Source organism: Ursus maritimus, unplaced genomic scaffold (assembly GCF_017311325.1).
Source record: "Ursus maritimus isolate PB19 unplaced genomic scaffold, ASM1731132v1 scaffold_36, whole genome shotgun sequence".
In the NCBI taxonomy this organism is placed as follows: Eukaryota; Metazoa; Chordata; class Mammalia; order Carnivora; family Ursidae; genus Ursus; species Ursus maritimus.
The window spans coordinates 8,034,339-8,046,774 of NW_024426230.1; the positions used below are offsets into that span (position 1 = coordinate 8,034,339).

The following is a 12,436-nucleotide window of genomic DNA, read 5'->3' on the forward strand; positions in this document are numbered from 1 at the left end:
CTGACAGGTCTAAGGTGATAGGTCACTATGGTTTTGCTATGCATTTCCCTGATTAATGATGTGAGCATCTTTTCACAGGTCTCCTGGTCATCCATATGTCTTCTTTGGAAAAATGTATACTCAGGTCCTCTGTTCATTTTTAAACCAGATTGTTATTATTTTTATTTATTTATTTTTTGGTGTTCAGTTGTACTAAGTTCTTTATATGACATTAACCCTTTATCAAGTATTTCATTTGCAATTATCTTCTCCCATTTGGTAGGATGTCTTTTCATTTTGTTGACTGTTTCCTTCACTGCGCAGAAACTTTTCATTTTGGTGTAGTCCCAATAGTTTATTTTTTCTTTTGTCTCCCTTGCCCGAGAGGACATATTTAGAAAAATGTTGCTAAGATCAATGTCTAAGACATTATTGCCTGTTTTCTTTCAGGAGTTTTATGGTTTCACATTTAGGTCCTTAATTCATTTTGAGTTTATTCTGTGTATGGTGTAAGAAAGTGGTCTCCTTTCACTCTTTTGCACACAGCTGTCTGGTTTTCCCAACACCTTTTATTGAAGAGACTGTCTTTTCCCTATTGTATACTCTTGAGTCCTTTACCATAAATTTACCATGTAAGTATGGGTTTATTTTTGGGTTCCCTATCTTGTTCCACTGATCTATGTGTCTATTTTTATGCCAGCACCACACTTTTGTCATTACTATAGCTATGTAAGTGTTATCTTGAAATCTGGGATTGTGATACCTTCAGTTTTGTTGTTCTTTTTCAAGACTGCTTTGACCATTTAGGGTCTTTTGTGGGTCCACCCAAATTTTAGGATTGTTTGTTTTAGTTCTGTTAAAAACTACTGATATTTTAACAGGGATTGCACTGAATCTATAGACTTTGAGTAGTATGGACATTTTGACAATATTAATTCTTCCAACCCATAAACATGGTATAACTTCCCATTTGTTTGTGTCATCTTCAATTTCTTTTATAGATGCTTTCTAGTTTTCAAAATACAACTCTCTCACCTCCTTGGTTAAATTTATTCCTAGGTATTTCATTACTTCTAGCGCAACTGTAAACAGACTGTTTTCTTAATTTCTCTACCACTTTTGTTATTATAGAAATTCAACAGAATTCTGTATATTAATTTTGTATCCTGTGGCTCCACTGAATTTATTAGTTCGAACAGTTTTTTGGTAGTCTTTAGGATTTTCTATATATAATATAATGCCATCTTCAAATAGTGGCAATTTTACTTCTTCCTTACCAATTTGGATGCTTTTTTTATACCCCTCAGGTCTGATTGCTAAATGCAGGACTTCCAGTTCTATGTTAAATAAAAATGACGAGGAACACCCTTGTCTTGTTCCTGATCTTAAAGGAAAACCTTTAAGCTTTTCCCCCTTAAGTATGATATTAGCTGTGGTCTTGTCATATATGACCTTTACCATGTTGTATGTTGCCTCTAAACACACTTTGTTGAGTTTCTATCATGAAAGGATGCTGAATTTTGTCAAATGCTTTTACTGCATCTACTGAGATGATCATATGGTTTTATCCTTCATTATGTTAAAGGGATGTATCACGATTAATTTGCAGATATAGAACCATCCATTTTTTTAAAGATTTTATTAATTTATTTGAGATAGAGAAAGAGAGCATGAGTGGGGGGGCAGAAGGAGAGGGAGAAGCAGGCTCCCTGACGAGCAGGGAGCCCAATGTGGGGCTTGATCCCAGGACCCAGGATCATGACCCAAGCCAAAGACAGATGCTTAAGTGACTGAGCCACTTAAGCGCCCCTAGAACCATCCTTGTATTGACTTAAAAAAGAAAAAAAAAAAAAAAAAGGCAAAAACCATTATGACATACTACAAAAGCATTATGTGATTCCAATTTCCAGATCTTATAAGCATATTATAATTAGCCATGGAAAAAGATGAAAGAAGCTCATTTTTTCCTGCTTCTTAAAAAGCAGTAATCAGGGGCACCAAGGTGGCTCAGCTGATTAAGCGTCTGCCTTCGGCTCAGGTCATGATCCCTAGGTCCTAGGATCCAGTCCCGCATCAGGCTCCCTGCTCAACGGGGAGTCTGCTGCTCCCTCTTCCTCTGCTCCTCTCTTTCTCTGTCAAATAAATAAATAAAATCTTAAAAAAAAAAAAAAAAAGCAGTAATCAGTGATTTTCCAATGAGAAAGGCACTGAAACTAAGTAAAAGTCATAAGGTCCTCTAAAGGATTTAAACAAAACAAAACAAAACAAAACACACGCCTAAACAGTGGTAATGTTTCCTATTAGAATCTTACACTATTGTGAGAATTCATTTTCATTTCTTGTCTTGGCATTTTCATATTAAAAACCATCCATCCATACAGAATCTAGTACATTAAAGAAGCACAAACTATTTATTAAAAAAGCAAGAATCCCACAGCAGCTTTTGAACAGGAGTTGAACGAAGATAATTCACAAACACAGAGGACAAAAAAAGATGAGAATTTGTTAAGAAAATACCTTTAAAAGGACATGTCCTAACCCAAACCACATGAAGATGAGGGTAAAAAAAAATATCATATATATCATGACTGCTGGACGTGGCCCTATGACCTCACATCACAGAGTATCTATGTAGATATTCTGACTTAAAAGGTAAAGGTTATGTCTGATAGTGATTAAAAAAAAACCAATTAAATAAGAAACAGTGCTTAATAAAGGTTCACTGACAATGAATTCTGAGCTATTTTTACAGGTCATACGCACTATTAGTAGCATCATCTCAGCAAATAAACACTTTAAAAAGTAACTGCCCCCCCACCCCAAAAAAGAGGGATGCCTAGTTGGCTCAGTTAAGCCCCTTCCTTTGGCTCAGGTCATGATCCCAGGGTCCTGGAATTGAGCCCCACTTCAGGCTCCCTGCTCAGCGGCGAGCTCTGCACCCCCCCCACCCCCACTTGTGCTCTTTCTGTCAAAATAAACAAAATCTTAAAAAAAAAAAAAAGCAATTGCAAAAACATTTACAATAGCATAAAATACAAAAAGTATCTAGGAATAAACCAACAAAAATGTGCAAGATCTCTGCAGAAAAAACTGCAACCTGTACTAGCAGACTCATAAAAAACAATTTTCACACAAACTATAAGTTAATACAATTTCAATCAAACTTTCAGTGCGCACGTAGAACTTGACAAAATAATTCTAAAAATTCTAAAATTCAAATTGCCAAGAACAGGCAAGACAATCACCAAGGAGGAAATGGTAGAACTTGCTCTACCAGAAAGTAAAATGGTTTATAAAACTAGAGAAATTAAAACAGTGACTGGTGCAGGGATAGACAGATAAAAGAAAAAAACCTCCAGAAACAAACCAATGTATATGAGGTCACATGATTTATGAAAATAGAAGTTTAGAACACTAAGAATGGCCCTTTCAGAAATTGTGCTTAGCATACAGGGTAAACATAATGGGAAAGGGAGATGAAATAAAACTTCCGCCTGACACATCAGTTGTAGGAGGATTATAGATCTAAATGTGAAGGCAGAGCAATAATGTTTTTTAGGATCTAACATATATCTTCAAAATCTCAGATTAAGGAAAGATTCTTGAACAAGACAAGAGTATTAACCATAAAGAAAAGGATGAATAAATTCATTACCATTTTAAAAGTTCTGTTCAAGGCACAGGAGGGATTAGCAACTTGCTTCAGGCTTGTTTTTGGACAGGCCCCGAGTGAAAAATAGCTTAAAAAAACAATAAAAGAATATGTAACACAGACCCAATATGGCCCATAGAGCCTAATATATTTACTACTGAAGTTCATAAACCTCCTATACTATTATCAGGCCAAAAAGTTTTTAAATCAAAAAAGACTGCAAGAGACAAAGGACATTATACATTAATAAAAAGTTCAATAAAGATAAAAAATTAGAAATATTTATGTACTTAATAAGATCATCAAAATGTATGAAACAAAAACTGAAGGGGGAAATAGTTTCACAGTAATAGCTGGAGACTTCAATATCCCACTTTTAATAACAGATCAAAGAATCAGAAGATAAGGAAACAAGAGGACTTCAACAACACAATAAACCAACTAGATCTAACAGACATATACTGAACACTCTACCAACAACAGAATACACATTCTTTCCAAGTATGCATGGGATATTCTCCACGATGGACCGTATGTTCACCACAAATTAAGTCTCAGTAGATTTAAAATGATAAATATCATAAAAAAATTTCTTTCAACACAACGAAAAAAGAAATCAGTAACAGAAAGAAAACCAGAAAATTCACAAATTAGTAGAAATTGAACAACACACTCTTAAGCAACTAATGGAACAAATCACAAGGAAAATTAGAAAATACTTAGGAATAAAAATGAAAATACAGCATACCAAAACCTACGGGATGCAGCAAACACAGTGCTTAGGGAAAATTTTACAGCTATAAATGCTTGTATTAAGACACAAGAAGGTGCCTGGGTGGCTCAGTGCTTAACCTCAGTCGGTAAAGCATCTGCCTTTGGGTCGGGTCATGATCCCGGAGTCCCGAGATGGAGCCCCACATCGGGACTCCCTGATCAGCAGGGAGTCTGCTTCTCTCTCTCTCTCTGCTTCTCCTCCCTCTTCTTCTTGCTCGCTCTCTCTCAAATAAATAAAATTTAAAAAAACAAAACAAAACAAGAAAGATCTCAAATTAACAACCGTGTTACTATTTAAGGAACAAGAAAAAGAACAACAAATCAAACCCAAAGGCAGCAGAAGGAAAGAAAGAAAGATTAAAGTAGAGACAGACAAAACAGATGACAAAACAAAACAGAAAAATCAACAAAATCAAAACCTGATTCCTTAAAAGTATCAACAAAATTGACAAAACGTTAGCTGGGCTAAGAAAAAAAGGAAGACACAAATGTTAAAATCAGAAATGAAAGTGGAGGCATTACAACCAATTCCACACAAATAAACGGATTAGAAGAGTACTATTAACAATTGCACATCAACAAATCGGATAACCCAGAAACACAAAACCTAACAAGACTGAATGATAAAGAAAATCAGAAAAGACCTACTTATAGATTGATGCAGTAATCAAAAATCCCTCATACAGTAATTAAGCATCTGACTCTTTATTCAGGCTCAGATCATGTCGTCAGGGTCATTGAGATTGAGCCCTGCGTCTTTGGTCTCCCTACTAAGCAGAGAGTCCACTTCTCTCCTTCTCCTTCTGCCCTTCTGTCTGCCTCCACATGTTTTCCCTCTAAAATAAATACATAAATCTTTTTTAAAAATAAAAAATAAAAATCCCACATACAAAGAAAACCCTGGACATGATAGCTTTACTAGTGAATCCTGCTGACCATTTAAAGAATTAACACAAATCCTTGTAAAACATTTCCAAAAATTGAAGACAAAACACTCCTTAACTTAGCAAGGCCCGCAATGCCCCATACCAAAGCCAGACACAAACACTGTAAGAAAATTACAGACCAGTATCTTATAAACACTTCTGTAAAAACCCTCAACATAATACTAGTAAATCAAATTCAGCAGCATATTATGAAGATTGTACACCATGACCAAGTGAGATTTATTCCTTGAATGCAAGGATGGTTCAACACAAGAAAAACAATCAATGTAAGGCACCTCATTAATAGAGTAAAGGGGAAAAACTGCAAAACCATTTTGACTGATGCAGAAAAAGAATTTGACAAAATTCAGCACCCTTTCATGACAAAAAAAAAAAAAAAAACCACTCAACAAACTAAGAATAAAATAAAACTATCTCAAATAATAAAAAAGCCATATATGAAAAGCTCACAACAAACATCATACTCAATAGTTTAAGACTGAAAGCTTTCCCTCTAAAACCAGAACAGAGGGAAGGGGGAGGTATGTCTAGTGCCTGGGTGGCTCAGTCAGTAAATGTCCGACTCTTGGTCTCAACTCAGGTCTTGATCTCAGTGTCATGAATTCATGCCCTGTGTTTGGACTCCACGCTGGGCATTGTGTCTACTTAAAAATATATAAATAAAATAAAATAAAATAAGAACAAGGGAAGGACGCCTATGTCAACACTCCTATACAATATAGAACTGTAAGTACTGGCCAGAGTAATGAGGCAAGAAAAATAAAGGAATCCAAATTAAAAAAGTAAATTTATCTCTGTTCACAGATCATACGGTCTTATATGTAGAAAACCCAAAAGATTCCATAAAAATGTTAGGACTAACAATTTAAGCAAAGTACTGAGATACCATCACAGAAAAATAAACAGCATTTCTTTTTTTTCTTTTCCTTTTTCGCAGGGGCGGGGGGTGGAGAGGGAGAGGGAGAGAAAGAATCTTAAACAGGCCCCAAGCCCAGCCCAGAGCCCAAAATGGGGTTTGATCTCACAACCCTGAGATCATGACCTGAGCCAAAATCAAGAGTCAGACACTTAACCGACTGAGCCACCCAGACGCCCTCAACAGCATTTGTATATATCATCAATGAACAATCATGAAAGGAAATTATAGAACAATTCTATTTTTAACAGCATCAAAAAGGATAAATTAACTTAGGAATTAACTTAACCGAGGAGGTGAAGAACTGGTACAATGAAAAGCACAAAATAATGCTGAATAAAATTAAAGACTGAAATAAATAGAAACACATTTCATGTTCATGGACTAGAACACTAATATTATTAAAATATCAATACTACCCAAAGTAATTTACAGATTCAGTGCAATTCCTTTCAAAATCCCAATGACAGTTCTTGTAGAAATAGAAAAATCCACACTAAAATTTACATGGAATCTCAGGGGACCCCTAACTAGCAAAACAATCTTGAAAAAGAATGAAGTTGGAAGACTTTCTAAGTTCAAAACATACGCACAAAGCAAAAGTAATCAAGACAGTACGATACTGGCAAACAGACAGACATATAGACCAATGGAACAGAAATGAGAGACCAAAAATAAACCCTTAATATATAGGTCAAATGATCTTTTACAAGGACGCCCAGACCATACAGAGAAGAAAGAACAGTCTTTTCAACAGGTGCTATTGGGAAAAATGAATATTCACATGCAAAAGAATGAAGTCAGACTGTTCATATACCACAAATTATCATACACCACAAATTAATTCAGAATGGATCAAAGACCTAAACATAAGATCTAAAGCTATAAAGTTAAAAGAAAACAGGACAAAAGCTTCAAAACACTGGATCTAGGAATAATTTCCTGGATATGAAACCAAAAGCGCAGGTAACAGAAGAAAAAACACACAAAATGGACATGATGAAAATTTAAAACTTTTGCACATCAATGGAAACAGACAACACAGTGAAAAAGGAATCTGTGGAATGGCAGAAAATATTTGCAAATTGTGTGACTGATAAAAGATTAACATACAGAATACAGACTATTTCTAAAACTCAAGAACAACAAAAAACCCAATTCAAAAATGGACAAAAGACCTGAATAGGTATTTCTCCAAAGAAGATACATGATTGGCCAATAAGCACAAGAAAACATGCCTTACACCACTAATCATTATGGAAGCCCCCTAGAGATACTATACCTCATTAGGATAGCTAATTAAAAACAGTAACAACAACAAAAAGCATCAGTGAGGATTTGAAGAAACTGGAAACCTTGTGTAAATGTCAGCAAAATGACAGAGCCATTGTGGAAGATAATATGGTGGTTCCTCAAAAAATTAAAAATAGAATCACCATATTACCCAGGCGCCTGGGTGACACAGTAGGGTTGAGCGGCTGACTCCTATTTTAGGCTCCCGTCCTGATCCCAGGGTCGTGAGATCAAGCCCTGCATCAGGCTCTGTGCTCAGCGTGGAGTTTGCTTGGCCCTCTCTCTCCCTCTGCCCCTTGCCCATGCGTGCTCTTGCACATGCTTTCTCTCTCTCTCTCTAAAGTAAATAAATAAATCTTAAAAAAAATTATCATATTACCCAGCAATTCCACTTCCGGGCATATACTAAAAAGAACTGAAAGCATGGTCTTGAAGAGAAATTTACAGATCTATGTTAATAGCAACACCATTCCTTATAGCTAAAACCTGGAAGCAACCCAAATGTCCATCAAAAGATAAATGCGGGCACCTGGGTGACTCAGTCAGTTAAGCATCTGACTCGTGATTTCAGTTCAGGTCATGACCTCAGGGTCGTGAGATCAAACCCTGTGTCAGGGCTCCATGCTCAGCAGCGAGAAAAATCTAGGTTTGTGTTTGATGAGTTTTTAATAGAAATATAAAAATGAAAAGCATGATCTTGGGGAAAAAAAGCATGACTTTATTAAAACTGAAATCACTTCTGCTCTGCAAAAGACATTAAGAGAATGAAAAGATATACCACAGACTGGGAGAAAATATTTGTAAAAACACATATCTGACTAAGGATTGTTACTCACTACCTACAAAGAATCCTTAAAACAACTCTTATTAACAACCAAAACTTTAAAAGGGCAAAAGATCTTAACAGGCATGTCAACAAAGAAGATACACAGGTGGCAAATAAGTATCTGAAAAGATGCTCCACATCACTGTCATCAGGAATATGCAAATTACAACAATGAGATACCACTACAGATCCATCAGAATGGTTGAAATCCAAAACACCAACAGTAGGTGAAGCAACACAAACTCTCATTCATTGCTGTTGAGAATCCAAAATGGTACAGCCACTTTAGAAAACTGTATGGCAGTCTGTTATTACAAACTAAATGTACTCTTATCCTAAGATCCATCAATCATGCTCCTTTGGTACTTACCTAAATCAGCTGAAAACCTCTGTCTACATAAAAATCTACACATGAATGTTTAAAGCTGTTTTATTATTAACTGCCCAAACTTGGAATCAACCAAGACATCCTTCAACAGGTGAACGGATAAACTGTATCACATCCATACAGGGAACAGTATTCATCAATAAAAAGAGATGAGCTATCAAGCCATGTAAAGACATGGAGGAACCTTAAATGCATATTCCAAAAAGTGAAAGAAGCCTGGAGAGGCTACGTATTGCATAATTCCAACTATGACATTATAGAAAAGGCAAGACTATCAACACAGCAAAAAAAAATCAGTGGTTACCAAGTGTTCAGGGATATGGGGGAAGATGAATAGGTGAAGCACAGGGAATTTTTACGGGTGATGAAACTGTTCTGTAGGATACTGTAACGATGAATCTGTACCATTATGCTTTTGTCAAAACCTACAGACCAGTACAACATAAAATGAACATTAAACTAAGGACTTCAGTTAATAATAATAACACTCAAAACTTGTTCATTAATTATAGCAAATGCACCACTCTAATGTTAGTAACAGAGGGAAAATGTTTTGGGGGTTGGGGGCACGGCACATATGGGAGCTCTATGCTATATGCTCAATTTTTCTGTAAATCTAAAATTATTCAAAATATTCATCAGCAAGTGTTGGTGAAGATGTAGAGAAACTGGAATTCCTGTGCACTGCTGATGGAATTGTAATAAAACCATTATGTGCATGAAATACTGTGAGAATTCCTTGAAATATTAAAAATAAAACTATCAAATATGATCCAGCAATTCCATTTCTGAGTATACATATCCAAAATAATTTAAAGCCAGGTCTTGAAGAGGTATCTGCCTTCCCATATTCACAGCAGCCCTATACGAAACAGCCAAGAGGTGGAAGCAACACAACTGTCCATCGGCTGATGAATGGATTAACAAAATATGGCATATATATACTAAGGAGTTATTATTTGGCCTTAAAACAGAAAGAAATCCTACCACATGCTACATGAATGAACCATTAGGACATACTGTGTCAAAAGAGGCAGTCACTTTAAGACAAATGTGTACAATTTCACTTTTATGAGGTATATAAAAGTAGTGAAATTGATAGTAACTGAAAGTAGAATGGCAGTTAAAAAGGAGAGGGGGAGGGACACCCAGTGGCTCAGTTGGGCAAGTGTCTGATTCTTGGTTTCAGCTCAGGTCTTGACCTCAAGGCTGTGAGTTCAAGCCCAGGACTGGGCGCACACACACACACACACACACACACACGCAAAAGTAGAGGGGTAGGAATTGTTGTTTAATGGGTTTAATGTTTCAGATTTGCAAGATGAAAAAGTTCTGAAGATCTGTTTCACAACAGTGTGAATATACTTAACACTAATGAACTGTACACTTAAAAAATTGTGCTAAAAAGTGTAACACAGTACTTACCATCTTAACCATTTTTAAGTACTAAAAGAACTTAAAAAAAAAACAAGCAAATCAGATGGAAGGTATTTGCCAAACATATAGATAAGAATGGGATCATACACATAATATAGAATTCATATCCACTCCCCTAAAAGACATACCACATAACAAAAAAGACAGCATGATGGAAATACTGTAAAAAGACACTTCACAAGATATCAAAATGGCCAATAAATTACGAAACAGTTCTCAATCTCATCTGTATTCAGAGGAATACAAATTCAAAATACCAATAAAGTAACAATACCAGATTGACTAAAAATTTTTAAATCTGACAATACTATTTTTGAGGAAGTGTGAATCAACAGAAACTCCCATAAATGACTTATGGGACCACAAACAGGTATAACCTCTTTGTAAAAGTTTTGCATTACACTTAAGTTGAAGATATAAATACATTAAATCCAAAATTTCTAGATAACAGACCCAAAAGAAATACATGTGCATATGTATGTACAATGAGACATGTAAAATATCCCCAGAATCATTTTTTATAAAAGCCAAAGACTACAAACAATCTAAAAATCCCTCAGAGAAGAGATAAACTGTGGCGTATTAGTACAGTGAAATACTACAGAGCAAAGGAAATAAACAAACTACAGCCACACATAATACAGATGAACCAACATAATGATGAGGGAAAAGGCAAGACACAAAAGACAACGTCCTGTATGATTCCATTTATGTAAAGTTCACTATCAGACATAACTAATACAGTTGAGGAATGTACACTTAGTAATGTATAAAGAAAACCAAGAAAATGATTACACAAAAATGATAGCAGTTATCCCCCTGAGGGAAGGAGGCAGTAATAATTTGGAAGGGCCAGGTGGTAAGGCTCCTGGGGGACTAGCAGTGCTCTATCCATCTCCTGACCTTTCCAAGAGTGATCTCATAGTTGTTCTCTTTGTAATAATTGGCTAAACTGTGCAATTATGTTTTATACACTTTACTGCATTATATAAATTTTCATAATTTTAAAATGTTTTATATTAATGTTTAAAAATTAGTCTTACTCTGGGGCGCCTGGGTGGCACAATGGTTAAGCGTCTGCCTTCGGCTCAGGGCGTGATCCCGGCGTTATGGGATCGAGCCCCACATCAGGCTCTTCCGCTATGAGCCTGCTTCTTCCTCTCCCACTCCCCCTGCTTGTGCTCTCTCTCTCTCGCTAGCTGTCTCTATCTCTGTCGAATAAATAAATAAAATCTTTAAAAAAAAATTAATCTTACTCTTAACAGTTAGATTTAAGAAGTACATTTTTATTGTGAAAATGAGGTCAATGACCTAGGTCCTTCAGTTAAGAGGAAAAGGTTCTACATGGAGCATGTAGTACCATCCATAAAGGAAGTACTTTTTTAAAAAAACCACAAATTTTGCGGTTGCCTGGATGGCTCAGTTGGTTAAGCATCTGTCCGGCTCTTTATTTCAGCTCAGGTCATGATCTCAGGGTTGTGAGACCAAGCCCCACATTGGGCTCCACATTGGGCTCCACACTGGGCATGGAGCCGGCTTAAGACTCTTCATCTCCCTCTCCTTCCCCCCAATTCACACTCTCTGTAAAAAAAAATAAAAATAAAATATAAAACACCACAAGTTTTCATTTTTTTATTTTCCAAGTCACCTAATTTTAATATTTTTAATTATTTGACTTCAAGATTGTAACTGTGATGATTAACTTGAAATTCATTACTACTAACATACTGTATAGGCAGAAATGAACCTTATAAATTTGTTTCCATATCTAATCACAGTTAATTCACAGTAACAAAACCTGTTGTCTTTTAAGACAATTTTTCTTCCTTTAAATGTAGGTAAAGGTACTCATTGGGACCATATTTTATTTATCACCTGAGTTTAACAGATTCAACAATCAGCATGTGCTTATCACATGAGCGCCTAAAAAAAAAAAATTACTGGATATTGAGAGCAGATCACTTTTAAACTGCAAGACCACTAGAGGTCATCAGAGCAAAACGTTCAACATTGATTGAACCAGCCTCAAGTTATTTCACAATTACTATAGTTTCCATGTTTCTAAAATAAGAGTATCTTGCTTAAAACAAAGAAAGAAATTACTTAACAAAAGATGTTTTACTGTAAGAGTTTTCTTACTTTAAACAAAATTTAAATGCTAAGACTAGAGACAGGTCAGTTTTGTTTAATGATTATAAAACATTCTTTAGAACTTTTTGGAAAA

At 35.6% G+C, this 12,436-nt stretch overlaps 1 protein-coding gene across 3 annotated transcripts in view; it reads right to left on the reverse strand.

The window, feature by feature from the left end:
* STRN3 (striatin 3) overlaps positions 1–12,436 on the reverse strand; it is a 104,347-nt gene that overhangs the window by 55,735 nt on the left and 36,176 nt on the right. The window contains exon 2 of one of the 3 annotated variants that reach the window (XM_040620804.1): positions 3,635–3,719. The exons of the other annotated variants lie outside the window; for them this stretch is intronic. Coding sequence (XP_040476738.1) covers positions 3,635–3,637 — 3 coding nt within the window. The 5' untranslated portion in view covers positions 3,638–3,719. The remainder of the gene's footprint in view (positions 1–3,634; positions 3,720–12,436) is intronic. 3 annotated transcript variants of the gene reach the window in all.